We start from the raw sequence: 25,853 nt of genomic DNA on the forward strand, positions 1-25,853 counted from the left end.
ACCGCCAAATTGTCGCCCCTGCAAATGGTCTAATAAAAAGGATGTGCTGCACACACTATTGTTTCACAGCCAGCAGGCAGGACAATGACGATACGAGGAGCAAAACCATTACCAGGGTGCGTGCTACCGCAAGTATTTAAAATTGTTTTGGTTAGGTCACACCTCCTCCCTCTCCACACACACACAGACACCCATTCGCAGCAGGTGATAAAAGTTCAAAGTCATGTAAGCTACGTGGTCGACTCGGGTTCGGGTTCGAGTTTGGGGTCGGCTTTGAAAGAATCTGTTTTATATTTGAATTTTCCCATCACTTTGCTCGCACACGCCGCTCAAGTGGCGAGACAACAAAATGGATTCCATCCTTCAAGTTCGCTTCATTTTTCAACTTGTTCAACTTGGCGGGGCGGGGCGGGGCGTAACTCGTAACTCGTGAAGTTGAAACGTTTCAAGTCGAAGGCAAACAGGCTGCGCTTTTGTGCAGTGTCTCCTTTCGCCATTCAGAGCAACTCCACATCATCTCCACTACACTACACGCCACATCATCTCCATTCTCCACTCTCCACTCTCCACTCTACTCTGCTGCACTCCAACTTCATCTGCTGTCGCATGTTGTGTGTGCCGTCGAGGCTAAGTCAATTGACGTTACCTGACTGTGGCGGCTGAAGCTCTTTGTTCTTGGATCTGCCGCCTGTATTGTCTGTGCGCTAAAAGCCTTTACCCTCAAAGGAGTTGGCTAAGGACATTTACTGCGGCTGCAACTGCGGCTACGGCTGCTTCATCTCGTTGCTGTCTTTCAGTCTAAATATTGATCCACCAACACCTGGGCGGCACACTTGCAGGCAATACCCATAATGGATGCCAGATGGACGGGCTTCTTTTTGGTGCTGCGCGTCATGCGATGGCGCAGCGTCTGGTAGAACTCCTTGCGACTGAGGACACCATTATCATCCGTATCGAAGATGGTGAAAATGACATCAATGATGTGATCGGTTAGGTGCACTCCCACCACGACATTGGCAATATGGCTGAGGGTCTGCCGCGAAATGTTCGCCCCACTCAAGTAGTGGAAGGTCAGGGCTGCATCCACGGCGGCCACGTCTTTGAGGAACGTAAAAAAGTCCAGAAACTCATCCAGAGTGATGCCGCGATCAGAGGCCTTGTACTTCTCCTGCACACGGAGCAGCAGTGCCGAGTGCTCGGAGGAGCTGGCTGCGGAATAGGCCAGCACCACTCTGGCAAAGGCCACCTCGCTGAGCACCGTCGCGGGGCTCTTGCACAGAGCCTGGAACTCGAGCAGCAGCACCTCTCTGGTCAGCGTTCGCTGGAACTCCAGGAACACATTTATGTTGAGCTTCTGGTTCAGTTGGGGGCCAAAGAAGTAGTGGTTGATGTTCATGTTCCTCACGTGGCCATCCCCCTGGCAGACTTTCGCGAGATACAAGTTCATATCATCGTGGGACAGATTCCCATCGCCATTGATGTCGAACAGGCGAAAGGCCATCTCAAAGTATCGCTCCGGAACGGACAGCAGCATGACCAGGAACAGATAGTCCCCAAAGCTGAGCAGTCCATCCTTTTGGAACTTGTAGAAAATGCTGTTGCTGGCCAATGTCGAGCAGCTATACTTCTTGGCACGCTCCTCCGTTACTTTGTGGTACTTGTCCAGGCCGAGGTTCTCGGGCTGTGAGGCCGATCCGGGCGTTATGGAGCGCAGAAAGTCCTGCGGCGTCATGTACACCTCCCAGCGGCCGGCATGGTTCTTCATTTTGATGGTGGCAAAGTAGCGGAACAACTTGTCGGGGCTTGAGTACAGGCGCAAGCGATTCTCGTACTCCCGGATTGTCTTTTCCCGGAAACGGGCACGATGGTGCATGGGTGTGCCCCGCCTCTGGTGCAGATCCACCGTTGGAATATCGCAATAATCATCGCCAGTCCCAGAGGCTTCCAGAGCTGCTGGCCAGGCAAAGTCCGCAGGACTCCATCTCAGACTCCGGCAATGGTCGTTGATCAAATCCCACATGCTGCGCGCACAGAAAAGGAGGGGAAGGGATGGTCCTCCACGAAACATGTTACCGGAAATTCAAAAAGAAAGGAAAAGGAAAACCACATTGATGGAACTACAAATTTGAGTAGGAAAACCCGATATCGGTTTGGTTTTTTGGAATTTGGGTCAAACTCTCGAACTGATTGATGGCTTGGCTGCCCAGGCATCAGGCGTCAGGCATCAGGCCAGGCCTACTTCCCACATTCGATTTGAGCATTAAAAGTAATCAGCAGCGCAAATATTTGAACTACACAGGAATGGCATGGAGTGTGGTGCATGGCCTGGCTTTGCCTTTATAGGACCCCCCTGGGAAATTTGCAAACAATAAACTGGCCCAAAGGCAGGGCACGGCAGGGCAGCCCTGGCCAAGCGAAGGGGAAAAACTTTTACTTCGATTTGTGGATTTCCTCTAATTTCTGCACTCAATTGCTATGCATTTATGGGGCGATGGCATTGTGTGGAGGTGGCTGGAGGAAGGTCTTTGCAAAAGTTCCACTTCCACCCGCAACTTCCGCCCGCCTCAATGGTGTGACTGTGGAGCACCCTCGACAGTAAGTTTCGCTTTGGAGAGGGAGCTCGTGTTTTGTGCTCAAAAACTTTCAATGGGTCTTCAACGATTGGCTTTGGCAAAAAAAAACAAAACCATAAAAATAAAATGTGCAGTTGTGGGGACAGTTTCTTGTTCTTTTGTGTGTACATAAAATGTATTACATATGTACAAATGTATGTATGTACATATGTATTAATCTAATCAAACAAAGCGCTGACAGTTTAATATTTAATCATCATAATACAAGAAAAATAAATATGCGCCTAGAGGTTAATTTTTATTTTATAAAATAAACAAATTTCATATTTAAAATGAACAAATTTCATATTTTCTATGCAATTTTTCTCCGGGTGTTTCTGTATATTCCAATGTTGATTGAGTGTTGGTTTGGTTTCCACATACAAAATGCTAATTTAGTCTTTTTGTTGTCTCAAAGTTTGTCGTCGTGTTGTTTGACAGTTGATTAAAGCATGACAGTTGCTGCGGCAACTCTTTTTAGGAATTCCCCAGGTGTCGTTGTCGCATGGCCAGCCAGGTGTATAAAGCGCTCGGTGTGGCACTTAAGCCAGGGCCAGAGGTTGGGCGCTTACCTTCTGTCAAACGGCTGTCAGCCCGAAAGCTCAATCCTTTTGTCCGTTTCCTGGCACCCTGGCATTTGCATATTGTTGGGACACACACACGCTCCTCTCACATAAACAACAATCAGGGGCACAAACACAGCCAAAAGCCAGTCGAGCATTAGAGCGCTGCCAAAAAATTAAGTTAAACAAAAAAAAATAAACGTCGCTGCTGCTGCTGCTGCTGCCACGGTGCAGTGAAAGTCAAACGGAAACGGATACGCCTCCAGGCGGAATGACAGAAATTGTCACGTAGCCGCTCTTTGAGTGTGGCTGACAAATATAGGGCTCACACATACATAGATAATGCTTGACACATGTGTGTGTGTGCGTGTTTATTTCTTTGATTTAACATCAATTGTAAACTGCTTGCGTTTGTGATTTGTCAGGTGTCAGAACCACTGGCACTCTGTCGATTGGGGACATGCCACACGAGGATGGATTCCCGGTACTTACGTCTGACGACTGACAGCAGGCTGTAAAATTCCTACTTAAATGGTTGATCTGCCCGCAACTAGGCTGCAAATTGCCCAAGTACGAGAATGGTAGGGCAATTTGTAGACTAGAGGATACCCTGGGACTACTGGGTAACGATTACTATGAAATTACTTTTCCTATTATCATGAAAATTAGCTGTCTCTGAGATGGGACCTTTTTTCTACCGAGTCTATGTACTAGTTGAACATGTTAGAAAGACATTGTATTTTGAATTGAATTTTTTAAACTTCTTTGTGTCCCATAGACCCGCCCGAGTGCAGGGTATAATTAATCTTTAGCTTTGAGAGATGCTTTTGCAATATGCAAATTTTGCAATCCCTCTGCGGGATTGGCGAAATGGTTTAGGGTCGTATTTGGTGGATTTGTCAGCGGCTCTTGACACACACAACACACACACGCACACACTCGCTGTCTCTGCCTTTGATAACCATTCAGAGAGGCTTACAAACTAATATGCCGCATATGCCAAATGCAGTGAGGACCTCCCATACCACGCTCCGTTCGGAAGGGGTGGTGAGGGGTGGGCGGACTTATCGAGCCGCTGCACAGTAACGGCCTTCCGGGCGAATGAACGGGGAAGAAGTTGCCTTTGCCTTTGCCTTTGCCTTCATTGTGCTTGCCGCATTGCATTTTTTTTTACTTTTTTTTGGTTGCTTGCTCGATTCCGGGGGGACTTTTAATTTTATAAATTGTCTCGCCGGGCGCTGATGTGGCCATGTGTGTGTGAGTGTGGGTGTATCTGCTGGAGTGACAGAATGGCTTTCCTTTGTTGCTGGAGCCTGCCATTGTCGTCAGCTTAAGATTTTGATAAGCCATTGAAAAGTGTGTCTATAAGCACTTGAGCATTCGAGTGTCGCTCCGTCCGACTCGCTCCTTGGCTCGCTTTGTTTGCCTTTACTATAAATGGCTTAATAACAGATTTTCCAGCGACAGTTGATGTCTTCAGCTTGTCCCTGCCTCACTCCTCACTCTTCGGCTTGCCACTCGATCCGGTTCCAGCGCCTTCTTTTTTTTCGCCATAATTTGTTTGCGCTTGCATGTCGATGGAAATGGAGAATTATTGAAATTTGAGTGGACTTCAAAGCGATTGCAAAAATTGAATTAGAACACTGAAACGAAAGCAAAAGAATGGAAAGGAAAAGAAGAGCTCTTCTATCGCTTTTTTTTGCCTCGTGCCACAGAGCGTGAATTATGTGATTTATGGCAGCGGCTTGTTTGCCAAACGCTTCACAATTACATAAGCACCTCCCCGACTCCCACTCTCTGCCGTCTTACTACCCCCGGGCAGACTGAAACAATATAAACTGAGGGATACCTATTGATTGGGGTAACTGCATGAAGCTTTGTTGGAGCTCTGAAAGTCCACGAGATGTTATATACCCGCCCAATCTGTACTCGCTCCGGGTGGTAGCAAAAAAACATCCCCCCCACATAGGCGTAAAATATGAAATAATACTCGTTCTGTTCGTATGTTAAATGCGTTTGCAAATATGTTTGCCAAAGAAACTTTTCGCGAGTCGGCGCGGGGCGGGTTCAGGTCACTGCTCTGCAGCGCAAGGGTTCGCCCACATACAAGCATTCCTGGAGCAGCCAAGCCTCCGTACTCCATATGTTGGCTGGGATTTTATTTCTTTTTTGGCAAATTTGTTGCCTCAATGGACACCACTGCGTACTCGGACTGGCAGCTTCCGCTTGCTCGCTTCCTCGCTTCCTTGCTTCCTTGCTTTCTCCCGCTGGTATTTGTTGTTGTTATGTTTTGGTGCTGCTTGTGCTTGTGTTCCGTTCCAGGGTAATAATTCTAGATTTATGAAAATTGTTTTTCCGTTAATGTTTGCAATGTTTTCGACGTTTTTATGTTGTGGCCCAAAACAGGCGGGTTGGCGGGGAGCAGATTTTATCCGCACCCACGAACACTCTGCATGTGTATCCGGCAGAGAATTTGTTTCATTTTGTGCCTGGCCAAAGGGTATTTCGGGGCTTTGAAGATACATTTGTTTATTTTATGATACAGATCAATTATAAATTACCTTCTATTTTTAATACAGGAATTTCTCTCATTGAAACAATCGCTGGGATAGCAGAAAGTTCTGAGAAAATCTTGCTCTATTGTTAACGGTATTTGTCACATTTTTGGGAACAAGTGAAATAGGAGTGTATCCAACAGCCTCTAAGGTCTGGCACTTGCCTTCCTTGTTTCGATTTGATTGCGCTTAGTGAAGTATTGTAATATGAGGAGTGTATTTATTGTACACGTATTTAGAGGCATGTGAGTGAGGGACCTTTGTCCCTGCTTAGTGGGGGGTCTGCATTCCTGCTGCCGTCTATGGAATGCCGGAGAATACCCAGAAATGTTCGGCCATTTCCATTATTGGGTCTGGGCTTGCCCTTGATATGAAAACTTTCGCTTGGCGCAATTTGCGAATTTTCGAAATTTGATTTCTGTATGCCACCCCCCGAAAGGGTTGCTGGGCGTTGTTTGATTAAATTTTCGCCCTTGCACGACATTCCCCATAAATCTTTCAGTTAGCTGGGGGCGGCACTTTCCCTCTGGGTTTTATGGCGCGTGTGTGTGCAGCTGGGAGAGGGTCCTGCCTGCCTGCCTGACAATGTCAGTCCCTACTGATGCACTGCCAGGAAAAGGATATGCGTAGCCCTGACTCTAGCCGCTAACTGACAATTAATATGCCTGTGGACAAAGGGAAACCGACCACAAATTAGCATTGTCTGTAATCACTTTTGCATGCAAATAATTATTTGTGCAAATAAACAATCGAAATCAAATATAAATTGATAATTAATGCAGGGTGCGTGGGGGAGTTAATTAGGCCCAGATCTGGCACTGATTATGATTGTGGCTCCACAGACTTCAGGAGCAGCCATTTTGGTTCAATATTTGCATGACACACAATTTCAATTAGGAGCGGGGGAGGGCGAAAGCAGAGTCACAAAGGATTGCTCGGTTTTTGCTGAAACTTTATCCATCCTAACTCCATCCGCCTCCTCCTCCTGCGGCTCCTGGTGGCAGGATTCTGTGGGCAGTAATTTCGACCACAATCGGTTTATAGTGTCAATTGTGCAAGTGAATTTATCTAAATCTACTTTTGCAGCTGAACTGCTCGTGCTCGTGCTCGTACTCCTGCCACGAGCAGCATGTGAGTCCATTGCCTGGCCAAATGCAAATGCAACGATGGGGCCATTTGCATACATCGAAGCATCCTCTCTCGCTGTCCGTGTGTCCGTGTGTCTGTGTGTGTCTGCACACAAAAGACAAACAAATATCGATTTTGTGTTTGTTTGTGTGCGTCTGCTTCTGGTTTTTGCACTTCCGTTTCCGTTGTTTGGCAACGGAAAGCTGCAATATCTTTTCAGCGTTCAAGTTGACTTTTTCCTTTGATTGACTTTCCCCCAAATACCAGCGCTGACCCACAAACATCTCCTGACCATAGAGGACTTTTCTTTAGCCTTTATCCGTATCGGGGCTAGCTTTATTGATGCCTCCTGTCAGGGGTTGTGCAGCACTGGGCGTGGTGCCACGCCTGGTAGAAGTTTCCTCTGTTCGCATGCCCCTTTCCGGTTGCGCCCCACCTAGGGGCAGCAAGTGCATAATGTTGCAATGTACAGACAAACACAGTGAGCACCGAAAATGTCATTTGGCATTCTCACTTGCCGTGTGGCCAACAGGCGAACAAACACTTTGCATATTTTAACCTTAAGCGGATTTTGCGTTTTGCAAATCAGCTTCAGTTTTTTGTTGTTGTTGTTGTTTGCATTTGTTGCAGGCTGCTGTGTTGCAGCAGTCCCTTTTAGGGACAGTTTGCTGCCTGCTGGAGTTCTGTTGTCTTTCGGGTTTCAGCTGTTAATGGGATGGAATGAGATGCTCTACGTGCATTTCACTCCCATGGAACCCCTCCACACCCGCAACCTAATGGTCTGTGTCTTCTTAAATTTTGCATTGGATTGCCATCTGCCTCTGTCTGGCACGTTCTCCTGCTGCGTTTATATTTATGCAGTTTACGTGTCAGTCGGTCCAAGGCTAGCACATCCCTTATTTTTCTCCATCTCCCATTTGTACATTTGTCATACATGGATGTGTATATGTACGGAATGATGGTAACTACTTCCTCCACAGTTGCAGTGCACCCACCTATTGCTGGTACATTTCCTTCTTCGATTGCTCACGTGGCCTCTGAAATGTTGATTTCTGGCGACCTGAAAACATGCCATGCCCCCCCGCACTCCCTCGGACGCGTCTGGCAAATTAAATTTAAACAGCTGAGACGTGCAAAAGTCGCTGCCAGATGAAAAGTCTCGTGAAATTCTTGACTTGTTTGATAAATTGGCTCCGTTCACATGTGCTGGCAGTTTTCGTTTCTAAACGATTTAATGCTCCACAAAAGTTACACTTTCCATCAAACTATCTCCGTGGTAAATGTGTCTCTTGAGGAAATTTTGGTGGCTTTCTCAGCCACAAGTGCAACGAAACGTTTATTAAATAACATAAATTAGGGCCGAGGCTCCACCGCTAATTTGTGCAGCGCCAAGCGACTTAAGGATGGAGATAAATTTTGGGATAGCAACCATTAGTGTGGCAGCTCCTCCTCCATCTATCAGTTGCCACTAATAACATTCAAGATGCACATGCGGCTTTCTAGGGGGGGAGCAGAGTGGAGCCCATTGTTGCCCCTTTGGTTGCAAGCCTCGGTCTCAAATTGCAGTTGGCACTTTGCGGCACAAACAGAACTTGGCCCTGGCAATAACATTGCGGATGGACCGAGTCAGTGGACCAGTCTGGGGAGTTCAGCCTCTGGCCACTGTTGACTCTGGATTGCCTCGTTGCCGTTGCCTAGGCCGTTGTTGCTGCAATGGCTAAGCCAACAGACAGCTGCTACGAGCAGTAGTGCAAGTGCAAGTGCAGCAGTCGGTGCAGGAGCAGCCTCTGCTGTTTGGTACTGACCTGGATTTGGGGCTCCTTTGGGCATATTTTGGCTTAGCCATCATTAGGCCCATCAGTGGATGTCAGTTTCGGGTATTTGCATGGAGAAAGGCAGCCGCCACTGCCAGTTGGGGCCAGGCTGTCAGTCAATGGGGCAGGCAGGAAGGCAGTCAGGCAGCCAGGCAGCCAATTGGACATCTAAATATAAAATAAAGCTTTTGCATTAAATTATTAAAATTCATTTGTGATGCTGGGCCAGCGCCAGTGCCGCGCCACCACTTAAATATGTGATTGAACATTTAAATAATATTTTAATTAATTTTGCAAGTTTACTTTTGCTGCATTGTTTGCATTTGGTCAGCTTTGGGGTCAGCGACTGGTGCTTGTTTGACCTGGACACTGCCCCCGGACTCCAGCTACAAACTGCACAATGCCTCCATGCATGCATAATTTATTTAGTGGTTTATTCCATTGCGGTCGACTCCTGGCCGGAACCATGCCCCTGCACAGCCATAATGACACGACCGCAAATTTCAATGTTCAATGGAAATGAAGAGATTTTCTGGCTTGTCGATCAATCATAAAGGCATCTGACAGCGGTTAATTTTAAACAAATTGTTTCCACTTTTTTCGCACTTTTCTTTTTTAGATGAAGAGATTCGCACAGCCACAGCCACAGCCAATGTGTTTGCCATCGAAATTATTTTATTTTTCGAGTCCCTCTTGCAGCAGCAGCAGCAGCAGGAGCAGGAGAATGCAATTAGTGCCAAAGCTAACTGAGGCGACTAGCTTTGCCAAGACGATGCCCGGTGGGTCAGTCCTGGCCACCTGCCAAAGCAACCAGCTTCTCGTGTGTGCAACAAAATGTTATCAGACATATGTATGTACATACATACATACATATGTACACGAATAGGTGAATGTATGTATATAAAAACAAGAATGTTAGAAGAAATGTGTTATAATCGACCATAAGATACCCTAATCTACTGAGCTGCTACAAATGAACATTTTTACTGCACAACCCGTAAATATTAACAGTTGCAGTGTGTGTTTGAAAAAAACAAAAACACAGCAGAAGACTCGAGCTCACCCTTTGTTGCGCTTTTTTCGCCTCTTCTTTGTCCCTCTTCGTCCGTTCATCACCGGCTGACAAACGGTGCATTTTGCTTGTTTGTTTACTTCTGCTGGAGAGACCAGCTTTGGGGTGAGATCGTTTCTTTGTCTCTCTCTCCCCCTCACACCACCGGCCACACGCAATTCAGTCTGTTATTGTCGTTGTTGTTGTTGTTGTTGTGAGATCAGACGTGTTCAATCATGCGCAACCGAAAGCGCAAAGCAGAGCACATGAAGCGCAGGTAGAAACGGTTGTCGATCGAGTGAGAGATAAGAGCTCGGGTTGGGTTTGAGGTTTAGTTGCGAGAGATGAATATTCGAAGAAAATGTTGTTCAACTTTCTGAATGTAATAATTACCAAATATTGATACATTTTATACACTTCATTCATCTTTGGATGTCTCAAAAGAAAGTCTGTTACCAGCAGCACCACGAATATGATATACCCTTTCACTTCACAATGTTACTAGGTATAATACACTCAAGCGTCCATAGGTCCAGTGGGTGGTTCGTGAGTGGGTGGCGTGGGTGAGGGTGGGTGTTGTGCGGTCAGGCAAGTAGCAGCTGCTTTTTGAATTTTGGTGTTTAGCTTTTAGCGCCTAAAACTATGCTTTAGTGGTCAAGTGGAACAAACAACCCGACCAGAAGCAGGGCCCAGACCCAGACACAGCAGCAAAAATGCTCGACCAGCAGGCAGCAGGCGGCAGGCAGCAGAAATGAGCCAACAAACCGATGGTCCGATGGCACAACACTTCCCCCAAGCACCCACCACACTCACACACAAACAGGCCCAAAGACACAGAGAGAGAGAAAGAGAGAGTGAGAGTGGTGGTGGTGGAGGGGCAGGCAACCAAAGGTAGGTCGAGGCCAGGAAGGCTAATGGAGGGCCCCACGTCTGGTCATTTGCAACATGGTTTATGTGTTGGACAATGCTTTTTGCACTCAATGAGCGAGAGAGGCGATACATGGCCATGTGGCTAGGGGCCTCCTGGCCTCCTTGCCAAGGGCCTGGCCTGCACTCGTAGCATGATTTACAGTCATGCAGCTTAAATATTAAATGAATGAATAATATATGTGGTGTCGAGACCATATCCCCTCCCCCCCTCTGGTCTAACTCAAGGAATGACATTTTTTTTTTTTTTTTTTTTGTGGGGCGATACTTTTGGTCCATCTTCTGATCTCTCAGTGGTTGCAGATTTATGGCATTGAATGTTTCACATCACGGAAGGCAAAGCAAACTAAAGCCAAACCGTATATTTTTGGGGGTTCTTCTTAAAGGCCAGATGTAAATCTTCGCCAAGTATTACGAGTATGTATATTGCCATGCAAACGAGCAGTGAAGTGTACATTAAACTGCAAATAAAAGATTTCGCCGATGAAAGCAAAAGAAATGGCAAGGAAAGTGCAGCATGGAGCAAGGACACTTCTCACGACGATTATTTTGGTGAAAAGCGATGCGAAATCGTTTAAGGGAAAAGCACATCCAAGCTCGAATGCTTGGCGCGTGCTTTATGAGTGCAATCGTGTGCGTTGAACGGTGCATGGCTTGCTTCAAGGACCTCTCTTTCACTGAATGTCTACTGTCCTTTGGGGCTGGGCATCGTCTGGCCTTATCCTGCTGCTTCGAATTTGTTGATTTCGCCTGACTGGCCACCAGACATAAACGCTCGACGGGCCACCAATTCGAAGGTGAATGAGCATTGAGCAGCCTTCCGCCCTGCCTTATCCTCCTCCTGCCCTGATTTCGGACGATTGAAAATTTAATTTGCAACTAATTGACTTTCGGGCACTCAGATGTCTAATTTACGAGCGCCACGGCAGGAACTCCAATCAGGGACAAAAATTGAGGTATGAGTCGGGATTTTGGCAGCAGCCTCTCGAAGCGACAGACCCCAGTGGCCAGTGGCCAGTAGCAGGAGCAGGAGCGGCAGGAGCAGGAGCAGCGTTCCATTTCCGTTCTGTCTGCTGGCGTGTTAATTGCATTTGCGTGTTGCAGACTTCGTTTGCCTCTCCAACCTCTGGCAAACAACGCTCTCTGTTACGTTGCCCCATTGCCCGATCAGAGAGTCTCACAGAGACACTGGCTAAAGTGACTTCCGCTGGCACTCACACACACATGGAGAGTGGGGGCTGGGTTGGTTTGGTTTGGCCACCAGCAGTCACATGAGTTGGTCCTGTCAACGAGAAGGCTCATTTACTTGGCTTGGCCCAGCAACCACCATTGTCTCTATGCGCCCTGTCTGAGCCTTGTACTTGTGTCTGGGTGAGGTCTTTGTGCCTCGTTTCCGGTCATCAGGCTGCGTCTCAGTCTCCTGGCATCATCATCATCAGCATCATCATCTAGAGTCCAGTCCAGCTGTAATTGCCTTTCAAATAGCGCCAAACTACGGGCTAATGAAGGCCTTGAGTGCATGCGTAATGGTGTAATAATACCTTCAGGATAGAAGTAGCAGCAGCAGCAGCCCAGCCAAAGCCACAGACACAGCAACAATAACGGGAGGACCTCATCATCGGTCTGATCCAGGGTCGACCATGAGACTTCTGGTCCCAAACTTTATCCCGTACCCGACTCTTGTTTGCTGATTGGTGACGCAAAACTCTTGAGAACGTGTTCGCCAGTAAATTGATTGCCATTGACAATGTTTGGCTTTTTTGGGGTTCACTTTTGAGGCCAGCAACGTTTGCTTACACCCAACAAGAAGCTTCTGTTAATTAATCTTCACTCCTTGCATCCACATTTCGACATTATTTCACACCCAGCCAGGCACACACACTCACACACACACACACATTTGTGCGACAATATTTATAACTTTAATAATAGCTCCTACGATTTGCTGGCATTTAAGTTGCTGAAATGTTTCCCTTTGATTTGAAAGCTCTAAATATCTACTCGCCGACCAGATCCCAGCTGAATCGTTTCAATTGCGGCATTAAAATAAAATGAAAATTGCTTCTAATGCGGCAATTTCCAGGTTGCTCCTGCTCCTGCTCCTGCTCCTAGTGCTGCCCCGTGCCCGTTCAGTTGAGTTCAATTAAATATTTATTGCTCTTCAATGCTGAAATCCTCTTTTGTTGGGGGCGAGAGTGCGAGTGCAATTTGATATCGAAGCGTTTTGCTTTAGCTGCCACTTGCTATTTTTATTTTCTTGCTTTTTTTTTTGCGTATATTCCCCCATTCACAGGCGACTTTTGTCATTTCACATTCTGCAGTCGGGCAGCCGGGAGAGCCGGGGGGACAGCCACGCACACAATGTGTCCCTGATTGGCTGCCAGCACAGCTCAGGACAGGGTACGGTCCAGTCCGGTTCTGTTCTCTTCTGTCCAGGTGGGCAGGGTCGGGCTCCCGCCTTTGTGCCGGCTCTGGCATGCCATCCATTCTTTACCGACCTGAGCGTGAACCTGGCCTGTCCTATAACAATGTGCCAGCGCGAACAATAGCCTGGATGGCCGCTCAAGTCGCTTTGAGTCCTTAAATGTTAAATATTGTGCGAAGCATGGATGGGTTGGGGAGGGGAGGGAAAGTTGGACTGATCGCTTTCAGGTGTAAGCCGCACATTCGCAATTGGTGGGAACAAAGGGGCAGATATTTCGACTGAAAGATACCTCGTATCTAAGTGAAGAGTCCCTCTGGCAATGTTCAAGAGATTTTCATGTTTTCCATAGGAATTTCAACCTCTAATTTTGCTTATAATATTTCCAATTTAATGTCTTTATCTGCCAAGAGAAAAAATCACTGAAATGTTAATATTTACACTGAGAATTGGAACCTGTAAAAAAATAATCTTCGCTTATGTTTTGTGTATTTTAAATAATTAAATCAAATTAAATAAATGTATAATAATTATTTTCACTTGTTTATGTTTAAATCAATAATATATGTTGCCAGTTTTTCTCTGTGTGTAGCACCGAGTAATCAAACACTCGCACACAAATATGTGCAGATAAAACGCACGAGTGCGGTAGAGGCCCGGATGTGGAAGTAGGCCGCAGTCGCAGTCATCGTTTCCTTGTGCTCTCCTCCTGCTAAAATGCCAGAAAAGTGCGAGTATGTTAATCAGTTGAAATGCCGAATTTCGATACTGCAGAGTCCCACCGGCACCAGTGAACGAGGCGAGTGTGAGGCAGACATCATCAGCAGCATCATCAGCAGCAGCGGTATGAGCAGGTGGAGTGCCTGTGGAGCGGTGCTGTGTGTAGGCTGTCGTTTTATGTTAATCATACGCCACGTTGGGCGATAATAAAGCGGCAAACAAGCAAACAAGATGGAATACGCGTGCCGCATGCGTAATACATTTTATCAGCCATCGCAAGGAGGGTGAACTGATGCGTTTGGAGCACTTGAACTGCCGCTGGAATTAGAATTGGAAACGGAATTAGACTCGAACTCTGACACTGGCGCTACTATCTGCGAAGTGCAGTGACGTTTGCTTTATCAGCTGCGGAGTCATAAGTCAAACATGTACAAGTCTAATGAATTATGAGCCAAATAAATATTTATAACACTCCCAAGAATTGGGAAATGATGCTTGTCCATGGCGCTGGTTTTATTGATTGCCAAAGCAGAGCGTATTCTCCAGAGCCTTAAATAATTATACCTGAGCATTCTATACGTTGAGGATTTTATTGCTTGAGCGATTTTAATTGCGAGAGTTCCGTTCAAAGAGGTGTGGGTAGGGGGGCGCGGATTGTAAGAGACACAGAAACAGAGAGCGCGACAATTTGAAGGCAACATAAATTCATGCCGAATGGAACCCGGAAGTCGCTTGTCACACGTACTTAAGCATTATGTTAATTTATATGCCACACATACACAGCGACACGCATAGACACATAGATACATAGATACAGATGCACAGCCATGGAGTAAGCGAGTATGAAATTTGAAGCGACAGAGCGTCGTTTAAGCCGGAAACAGACAGCCAGGCAGGCAGCAGGCAGCAGTCAGGCAGGCAGCATGTGAAGCCTGGAATCTATGCATATCCTGGCATCTGCACAGTGGCATCCATTCAGTTGCCTGGCAGCCATTGGGAATCTCAAGCACATGCAGCTAATTCTCACTCCGCCCCTCCCACGCATGGCAGGCACAGGCACAAGGCACAGGCACATGCAAATGAAGACGCAACACACGTGGCCACATTGAAATGCTTACAGCGGAAGGCAGGCAGGCAGGCAGGCAGGCAGGCAGTCAGGCAGTCAGGCAGAGGCAGAGGCGATCACTTGTCGCGCGACTCTCTCCATGAGAAGCGTATAAATTCTCAATCTAGGTGACATTCCGCAGAGATAAATCTCTGTTAGATTTAAGCGAAACAATATCTGAATGCGATGTGTATTTATCGCTGGCACACGCACACGCACACGCACACACACTTACAGCACAGCTCCGCATCCGCTTGTGTCGGGCTGTTGCCTGGCAGCCAAGATGGCGAACGACTTCTTCCGTTTCCGCTTGCTTTGCTCTTTCTGTGTGTGTGTGTGTGTGGGTGTAACAGCTGTTGCTAAATGCCTTTGATCATTATGCCATGCGCTGCATAAAAAATGACAAGAATTTCGAAGCAAAAAACATGGAAAAGAAAATGCCAGCGAAAATAGCCCGAAACCGAATACAACTCGTACCTTGACCCCTGAAAATGGTTCACATAAAGAAAACTCATTAAATCATTTAGGCAGACGCCTTTGACACGATTTTGGGGCTGAACGAAATAGATGAGCGGACATAAAGCACAGGGCCATGGCTAGATGTAACTGGTCTCTGTGGTCTGGTCTGGTTTGGTTTTGGTTTTTGCCAAGAGGTGCAAAGACTGTGGAAGAAAGGCGGCAAAAGGTAAAAGGACAATGCTCACGCAATGGCCATAATATATCTTCTTCTTGGCCCAACAAAGGGCAATGGAATGACCCCGCCCCGCAACGCCCCTCACCGGCTGGGCCATGCTCTGAAAAATTACCAAAAATAAATTTCAAATTGTTAATAGAACCCTTTGGGGTATGGCCCTTTCCCTGCGATAATTATAGCCAGTACACACGGTCTTATAGGTCCTGGGGAAATTCAATTAGAGCCCCACAACCAAACAAAGCAAATTTTAAGTCTTGGCCAGGTCAAGATAAATACAATTTGCGTTGCCAAACAGAGTGCAGGCAAGTGCTTAAAATTGATTATTGAATGGCTTTGACAAATATTTAACGAGCGAGCAATTCAATGCAAATTTTCCATCGAGCCCATGGACAATGGTGAGGCCATACCAATGGGACTTAATGCATATTAAACCATGCGCCATTAATAAAACGTGCACAAATGCCAGAACATTGACATGGTGAGGTGGTGCGGCGGTGCGGCGATGTGGTCGGGAATGGGTGGCCATGTCGACAACATGCCATAAACAGCAGACAAGTCCCGACTCCCAGTTCCAGTCCGATGCCGAGTGAGAGTGCTCTGCGCGGTGGCACGGGATGTGTGCTTTGGATGTTTGTTATGAATAGCTGCAGACGTGAAAATACAGTCGGAGGACATGCTTTGAAATTAAGCACAACGCTCGTACGTAATAGAAGTGACGCTCAGCCAGGCGAGCCCCACCACCTCGCCTTGCCTTGCACCACAGCTTATGCGCTCCCGGCGTAGGCGCACGTACGCCTGACCAAGTCGGTTGGCCATATGTCGGGCTAACCCAGTTCCCAGGTCCCGAGCATACGCACGTGAGCATCCGCTTGGATGGTGCTGTGGTGAGGCATGGCGTGTGGGGGCAAGTCCATAGAAAAGTGCGGCTGGCCGCAGGCGGACCCGGTCACAAGTGTACGTGGAACAGTAGCCACTCAATGGACGCTCGAACTCGAACTCGAACTTGTGCTCTGCACTCTGTAGTCCTCGTCCTCGAACACACAGACACACACATGCGCACATTTATGCACGGACTCCAAGTGGGACATGTGATTATTTATGTCTCTGTTGATTATGAAGTTGATGACCTCTTGGACCGCCCAGGTTTTTGCATAATCTCTCCAGAGTGTGCAGCCAGGCACCACTGCCCCCACAGGGTAGTCCTAATGAATGTTTCCCTTGCTCTTACGTCTGCAAATGTGGCAGCATTATGCAATGCAAATTGATTGATAATCGTCTAAAAAGCCGGGGCGGGCGTAGTTCGATCATATTGTTGGAGGCGTGTCCCCAAGCAAGTGGCTTGTTTTAATGCAAATCTCACACTTGTCGATGCACGGAAGACGCCTCTCTCCCTCCCCTCACACAATTGCAATCAATGTCGGTGCGCAGCTTGAGCGAAATTGGATTCCCGTCAAGGAACACTGTCCACACCCACACCCACACACACCTCTCTCTTTGCACGCCTCTTTACACCCTTTCAACGTGCGCTATCTGGCATGCCTCATCAATGCACTACACGGCGTATGCGTGTTACTGCTGTGTATAATCTGGCACATCGATTGAATGGATTTCAATGCAACACCGCCGCGCAGTCCCCCTGCCCACTCCTACTTTAGTTATCAGTGATTTGGCCTTCAAAGCGAACCCCCCGCGTGGCGTTGTCTGTGTGTGTTTATGCGTGTGGCTAAATCAGAGCCAAACTGCATGCTCATTAGTCGATGTGCGATTTAATTAATTTTCCTAAATTGGATTAATGAGATACTTGCCAATTAGAGAATCATTTCATGTTTATCTACCCCAAACCCAAACCCAAACCCAATCACAGTCCCCCCGCTCGATCCGACAACCATTTGGGAATTTACATAAATTAATTTGAAAATTACAACATTTACATGTGTACACAAATAATTGGAAAGTTTCGATGATTTGCCGATAAGCGTGTTCACATTCCCCACCCACACATCTCCCCCCTCTAATTCAACGACTGCACACAAATTGGTCAAGTTGTGTCCGGGGTGGCAGCCATAAAAGTGCCACAGAGAGAGAGAGAGTAAAACCACTGAAACATTAGTCCATTTGGACATTCGATATTTTATTGTTTTCTCAGCTAAGCTATGGACATGAGGACATGCTTCTTGGGTCTACGAGTATATCAAATCAAACAGAGACACTCCCCCCCGCACAGACACACACACAAAACCCATTCAGTGCCACCCCCCAGAGAGCGAATGGGGTTTGGTTCTCTGCTATTGACACAAAAGCTTATAAAACGACTGGCTGGGATGTCTGACCCTCAGAATACTCGATAGCCACCACATTCGGACTCGAACTCGGACACACATTTCAATTTATTGCAATTTTTATTGCTGAAAACTTCGTGCGAAGATTTTTATGCGTCGTCAAGTGGAGCATGCCAAGGGATGTGTGTGTATTGCTGGCTGTATGTAGTCCTTGCTGATAAGAAAATAATAAACTTGGCCAGCAGCAAAAACATTTCACAATTATCGTCTCTTCGGTTAAGAGTGCAAAAAAAGTTTTCTACCGCCGCCTGCCCACCCCCAGAAACTATTTTCAATGACTGTCTGTTTGACTTTCACTGGCGAAATGTTTTCCATTTCGTGTTCTCGTTCTGGATATCGTTTTCTTTGCAGTTTGCACTTCCGCAGTGCACTTTACGCAGACAGCGTGAGGATAAGCAGCAGCAGCAGCATGAGGAGGAGGAGGGGGTGGAGGTCTGTCTTCACACAGCCAGATAAAAGCACTAAACATATAGAAATATGTGCCCCGATTTACCCATTGTTGTTATTTAGGGAATTTTTGTTATTTCCGCTTTAAGCTTTTGCCCCTACTTTATGGCGCTCACTTCCGTCGAGCTGGGGCTGGGGCTGGGCTGAAAGCAAAAGTTTTCGTCGCTTGCGGTCCCCGAAAAACTTTTCGTTCATGGAGCGTGGGTGCGCAGGGGGACCTCTGCCCCTACCCTGCTCTTACATTGACATTGAAATAACTCACAAGGTGGCAGTAGACAAAGAACTGTGAAATTTATACACAAGTATCCATATTTCCCATCGATTGGCAGCCAGAGCGGAAGGAAACTGCTGGAAATACAACCAGCCAAAATATGTTTAATTCATCGAAATGCAGTACGAGATTCAGTGGGTTTTATTATTGTTGAAAATGTTTTTACTTGGCATTGCTAGGGGAGTACATTGTGGGGTAGATTATTGTATTGATTAAGTATGTAACGGGTGGCAGAAAGTACTCCCATCCTTTTCTGTTAAGATTGCTTTGCATTTCTTGCCACACTTTTAAATTTATCTTTCTGTGTGCTTGCTCTTAATAGAGGACAGGTGAGTCCTGCCAAATAGCGGGTATCTGAACGTCCAAATGTTGCTTCTTGTCTTTATTTTCGTTTCGTTTTTCTTTGACTTTTCAACTTTAGCTGCTTTGCTTTGCTGTCTCACTTCATTCCGACATCTGTCCCTCCCTACTCCTGCGGTGGGCAGTTAGTGGCGCGCTGTTCGCTTCGCTGCTTGAAATTCATCATACGCCACATTGGTCGGGCGGGGGGGAGGTATACCCGACGGAACGCAGCTAAGACAAACATAAACAGTCAGGGCTGCAACCTGCAAACTGCCAGGGCTCTATGCCATCCGGCGATAAGATGAAGTCTGCTTAAGTGCACGAAACAAAGACGCGAACAAAAGTCGAACAAAAGTGCCAGCGAGCAGAATTACGAGTACTTGCAAGATCGCGAATTGGTGGGAACTTTGGGAACACATTGAACAATTAAAAAGTTAGCCTTCGGTTGTGTTTGGCCTTCGTTATTTTTCACTTTCCATGCAATTTGTTCTCCGCCGCCGCTGCACTCCGCCGGTAACTATGTGTATCTTAGGGAATGTCGATAAGGTGCAGCCTGTACGGGCATGAACTTCCCCCCACCCCCCACTTATTAACAGAGTTTTCTTGGTCGAGGCGCTCTACCAATTAGCTGATTACAGTGTCCGTCCGCCTCTCCCCTCGCCTCTCCAGCTGCTGCTGCCGCTGCTCTTCGTGTGAGAGTGTTTTTCGGGGGCGTGTGGCAATAATTCAACTTTCCTAATAATAAAGTTGTTGCTGCTGTTGCTGTTGTGTGGAGCCTTTTTGGACCCAGCACGCAAACTGCCCGACGACCCGTGCAAGGTTCGCCGCTGATGCGAAAAGCCGTTAACTGGCCAACGAGCGGCATAAACTTTGCTAAAAATGTTTGGCTGCCAAAAGTTGGCTTACTAAAAACAAAGCTCCGCCCGATGAGAAATGAGCCCAAAGTGGGCCACACAACAGGCAGCCTCTCCAGAGGGACGACGGGATCGAGAGGAGCCCATGGTCTCTATGCAACATGCAGCTGGCTGGCCCAGAGCTCATAATGAGGACGCGACAATGTTTTGCATACCCTTTCAGAGGGTATATCTGAAAAATATGTATATCCAGAATCGGGTTAATTGTTTTTTCTGGTATCTTTCAAGTATTTTTTCGAATTTTTTCTAGTACTTTCTGGTATTTTCTAGTATTTTTTGGTATCTTTAAAATATTTTCAAACTTTCTGTTATTTACGTAGAGTTCTATTGAATTTTTTAATTTTTACTTTTTAGTAGTATTTTTCCAGTATTTTTGGTACCCAATAATAATTTTTTATGCCGCTTCCCATGAAACTAATTGACGCAAATTGTTTTTGGGCTTTCTGGGCAATACAATTCTCTGCTGTTTAATTTACATTACACGCAAATATTTAACAAAAATTTTAAATATATGAAATGTTTTCCCTTTTTAGAAGGGTATCTAAAGCTGCGATGCATCGAACGGATAGCCTTCCAATTTTGGTTCTTTTAGTTTTGGCAACACTTGCTTGTAGGTTCGGGGCGACAACGACAACAATGGCCAGGACGGCCACACGGACACGAGCCAAATGGGGGCACACTGGCAGCAGTGTGTCGTTGCTGTTGTTTTTGTTGTGTCCTGCCCTCGAGCAGTCCATAAAGTCCAGCCGGAGGAGGGCATGATGCATGCATGCTCGAGAGAGTCTGCTGCCCTTTGACGACAAAGTTTTTCGGGTGACGCCTTCCACTCTACCCCCTGCCTGCAGTCCATTCGGGTCGTTTTTTAGTGGTGGGGAGCAGTCGGGGAGTAACAGTTTATTTTTCGGCATGTTTACAGATATTAAATACTTTTTAATTAGTTTGGCACACACTGCTGGCTGCTGCCCGCTTGCTGCTGGCTGACAGTGAGCGAACATATTAAATAGACGGCCCATAAATTCGAGGCCCGCTTATACGCTACATTGGCGATTGAATCGCTGCATAAATCGGGGCCAGTACTCGGGGGTGCTCTCGAATCTCTCCCCCACTTACTCGTACGTAATCAATTTCGACAGGGACTCTCAATAAATTTTGCTAAGGAGAGAAAACAACAGAGAGAGCCAAAAACTTGGACGGAAACTTTTTCAATTTATACACACACACACCAATCATGTGGCATTACGGCGCGCTCTCTCTCGTAGACATAAAGCTGCGGCTGCTTGGGGTATCCCTTTGGTGAGTGAGATTTAATTTGCTGTTAAATTGCGCTTAAAATAAAGAAATAAAAGCTGCCCAAGCTCTCGCATGTATATTTTTATGAATGAATCCAGCTAACATCATCCACCATCACCATCATCACCTTTTGAGGGCGTTGTGTTCCGTGTGGCAAGTGCTTTTTGCTCATTACTTTCTAGTGGCTAAATGCTCACTTTTGCATTAATTTGCGCACATGCACCACATTCACAATTGTCTGCAAAGTAAATTAGTTCCAGAGTGAGAGAGAGCGAGAGTATGCCCCGTGGTGGTTGCACTTGAATTTCGCGTCCCTTAATTGGTAGGACTGAGGTGGAAGCAAAGGTTAACCCAGACAAAGAGCAGCTGAAATTCCAAATGGAAATTATTTTCATTGGCTTCTCTCACTGACGCTGACTCTAACATTAGGCGCCGCCATTCCCCACCCCCACACACACACCCACACACACACACAATATATCATGGGGGGGGGGTGGAGGCTGCCATGCATTCCACGTAGCAAATCCTTTTGCCTAGCCATAAATCCTTTGTTCACGAAATTTTTGGCCTGAAATACGAAGTCTGCGATAAGCTGAGAGCGCGCTGCGTGGGAGAAGTTGTTCATGAGTCGACTGCCTGCATTATTTATCGGCGAGAAATTCGCATTATCATTTTAAAAATGCCCCGAAACGACGTTAAAGTGCGATATTTCATAGGCACAGACATAAAAGAGTATGTATCCCATATACAGTCTGTGGCCTGAAAGGGCAAGGCTGAGGCTGGATATTCGTGGAGCCGAAGCTGTGGATACTCTCGCACATAAAGAAGGGCATGTGGAGACGGCAACGGCCTTGGTGCTTCTGGAAAATGTGAAAACTCTCGAAGGAAAATGCTCGAGCGCGGCTTGAGGTCCTTGTGCTGCTGCTGTTGAATGGCAGAGTGTAATTTTCGGTGCATGCGTTTAATGAGCTGCCGCGATGCACCACACAGGATGCCATTTTGTGGGCAGTTTGGTTAAATGCAGCCGAGCAGCACAGCGGAGGCAGCTATTTTGGGGCAGGCGACGACAGGCAGGCAGCCCTTTTGAAGTGCCACGAAGGAGGACAATCCACACGATAAGCAAGAAGACAACAGCGCTAACGAGAAGCACAGCCAGAGGAGACACACACTCAAAAACAGCAAAGGAAGGCGAAGGAGAAGGGGAAGGAGTAATCCAGGCAAACGACAAGCGACAACTGCGATGGCGAAAATGCGTGGAAAATGTGTAAATGACACCAAGCAATTTACAATAATTGCTGGCAGCGGAGTGGAGGCACAGGCAGAGGCAGAGGCAACCTTGCCTCCAGAGGCCTTAAAGTGCACTTGAACTTAAGCTGCTGCCTCTGCCACACACACAAAAACGTAGGCGACACGAAGTCAAAGAGGCAGGCAGGCAGGCAGTCAGGCACCGAGAGCGAGAGTGACCAGAAGGAAGGCTGCCGGGTGTAGGAGTAGACGAAGGAAGCAGCTCGGCATGTGGGAGGGTGGACGAGGCAGGGGACGAAGCATAAACGACGACGAGTCGTAGAAATCTTATTAAAACTTACAGCTGCAATAAATAAAATAAATTTATTCCATTATGTTAACCAAACACGATTTACGGATTATAAAGATGATTTATAATCAGATCCAAACACCGTAATCCACTTGCATAAACAGGCAGAGGCGACGAGAGGAAAGCCATAGCCAAAGCTGGAGCTGTAGCTGGGGAGCGCGCTTCCTCGACAACAACTTGGTAAAAACATGAAGCATAACAAGCAGGCGAGACCACACAGACCACACTCTAAACCCCGTCCCACCAGGCCAGACCCAGGACAGACCCCGGTTGTTCCCCTGAGCTGCAGGATGCCAGCCAGTCGAGAGCTTACCTGGAGCTGGAGCTGTGGCTGGGCCATACCTCCGCAAGGCGGAGGCGGACGGCTTATGAAAACTGAATCGATTTCAATATTTACACAGGAGCCAAGCCAAAGCGAGTCAAGACTGCCGCCCATCGAGCGTCAATCGAGCGAATGTCGGGCCACAGGAGCGGAAGTGTATAATTTAAAATTGACCCCAATGTGGCAGACGGGCAGATGGGCAGACGGGGTGCACGGGTGCACACGGGTGATTCGAACAAATCAGTGCAAAAGGTTCGGACAAAAAAAAGAACGAGGTGGCAAATATGACAAGCAAAAACATTTATATAAATCTCCCCAGTGGAAAGACTCTTTTAATAAGCAGCGATTTGGTTTAGTTTTTGGGTTTATCCTTTCGTATTGTGTGCCCCATTGCCAGTTAGCCTCATTAGCCACGAGGGCTGAACAGAACGAGTACGCGACTCGGATCAATTGAATGCATTCATTGCAGCTCCACTCCGCACTCCAAACTCCCCACTCCACAGTCTCCACTCCCCACTCTCAGTACATGAATATCGAATAAACGTTGCCACACACACACACACATAGCAGATTCTGAAGACCCCGAACGGGAGTCCTCAGCACGGATTCCGGATTCCGGACAAGAGCTGCTCCGGTGCGCGACCGTTTGGCTGCACCAGCTCAGAGCGGCTCAGCCGAGATTGAAATGAGGTTTTCCGACCGTGTCCCCGTGTCCCCGTGTGTCCGTGTCCCAACAATGGCATGTGTTCCGATGTGCTCCTGCGGGCTCCTGTTGAAAAGAGCATGCTATTTGCATATCATTACATCACGTGTGTGCGCCGCCCTCTGTGCCGTTCCGTTCCGTTCCGTTCGTTCGTTCGTTCGGCCTGTTTCTGATGGTATGCACAGGTGCGCGGTTATCGAGGGGCAGCGGTAGGGGCAGAGGCACACATTTCCACGCCATCAAACCGAGACACTCGATAAATCAGTTTGACAAATACACAAATCGATCGGATTGAAATGATGCGCGAGTGGGCCAAAACGGAATTCAAATTGTCAGCCAGCAAAAGGATTTCCAAAGGTTTCAGTTTATACGAAGGACTGCGATAATTCTCTGAATTAACTCTAAGAAATGGAGTTTCCCATAATAATTATTTTATTGGTCAGTTGCCACCAATTAAGTTGTTAAAAGAAACCCAAAACGGGGGCGAAAACTGACCAAAACACACAGAGCTCCAACTGCTCCAAGTCTGTGGATAACCCAAGAGTCTCTCTGGGCCTTTGGAATTCGAAACTCTGGAACTCTGTCTGTGGCTGTGTGTAATTTTATGCGGATGCTTGTTTCTTGTGATTTAATGAACTCATTAACATAATCTTAATATCTCATCAACTCCTAGACAAGTTGAACTAACAGCAGGCACGCATGTACATCCAGACAGACAGACAGACACAGAGGGGCAGACACGAGAGAGCGATAGAGAGTGGGAGCTGTGGCAGGGCAACATGTTGCATGCGTCATGCGGGTGCCCCGTGAGTTATGCTTCGGATATTGCGCTCATGTAACCATGTAATTATTACATTGCAACCCAAATCAATAAATGGATGAATGTCCGTCTGTCTGTACATTGTACAACGTGCAAGCCATGGCCGCTGTGGAATGCTGTTGACTCTGGGCAGGTACACAATGAGCCAAATTCTAATTATTATGGCCACAACCGGCAACCGTTAACTGAGACAACCGACAACACGGGCTGGAGTTGTTGAGGAATGAAATTCCGTACTAATTGGTGGCCCTCATCCGACTTCCGATTTCCCTTTGGCACAAAGGGATGGGTTACGTTTATAGAGAGGGGAGAACAGTTACGAAATATTTCAATAAATAATTAAATATATTTCATGTTTAAAGTAAATGTTTTCATTATTTTTATTCTATTTCTATTTATAAAGATTTTACCCCTAAGGTGAATCACAAAAATTCGTATTTAATAATGGAATATTCCATTTAAATTTAATAATGAGTTTAAATATATTGCAAATTATTCTGTTCTTTTTTTTTAACTTACCAAAACATTTACTTTTCATTTTTTTATTTTAGATTTCAAATGTTTAAAAAAAAACCTTGAAGTTTCAACAGTTTAGGTGCGGCCTGAAATGCGTCAAATACACTTGTTCTTTAAATGAAACTTCAACATATTTAAGTACATTTTACTTGTATTTAACAGCCGAATATTAAACTGAACTTTGGCCTATGTTGCTGCGCACCTTGCCGCATTTATCTGAGTGCAGGTGAAAGGAATACTTTTCGGGCACTCAATGTTATGCCCGTTTACAGAGCCATAAAGTGGGCGGACTAACTCCGCCCTGAATGATGGTGCCAGGGAACAGTCAGTATCAGTACTGTAAAGTACAGTAAAGTAAAGTACGATGGCTGTAAATCACGAGAATGCGAATTAAAACTCAAGCGCATTAAGGTCATATCTCTCTCTCCCTCCCTCTGCCTGGCTTCCGCCTAAGGATGGAGTCGAGGGTGGAGCTAATAAATTTTATAATCTGCATAAAAAACCCAGAATTTTGTAATCAAAAGTATAAAATGAAATATACACCATACATAGCTCTCCCCCTCGCTGTCTCTGCCTCTATGTAAGGGCAGGCACTGCATGCAAATGGGGCAGATCCAAGCGGAAGAGTGAGAAATCTGAGGCGACACCAGCTTGTTGAATACAATTATGGCAGAGCCGTTGAGATTGAGGCTCCGGCTAGTCCG

General features: G+C 46.7%; 1 protein-coding gene across 1 annotated transcript; it reads right to left on the bottom strand.

Annotated features, from left to right (window-relative positions):
- Positions 1 to 595: 595 nt before the first annotated feature.
- LOC117898332 (calcium uptake protein 1 homolog, mitochondrial) lies at positions 596 to 2,186 on the bottom strand. The gene has a single exon (XM_034807655.1). It carries the CDS (start codon positions 2,066 to 2,068, stop codon positions 794 to 796), a length of 1,275 nt encoding a protein of 424 aa, XP_034663546.1. The 5' UTR covers positions 2,069 to 2,186; the 3' UTR covers positions 596 to 793.
- Positions 2,187 to 25,853: the final 23,667 nt, after the last annotated feature.

Source organism: Drosophila subobscura, chromosome O (assembly GCF_008121235.1).
Source record: "Drosophila subobscura isolate 14011-0131.10 chromosome O, UCBerk_Dsub_1.0, whole genome shotgun sequence".
In the NCBI taxonomy this organism is placed as follows: Eukaryota; Metazoa; Arthropoda; class Insecta; order Diptera; family Drosophilidae; genus Drosophila; species Drosophila subobscura.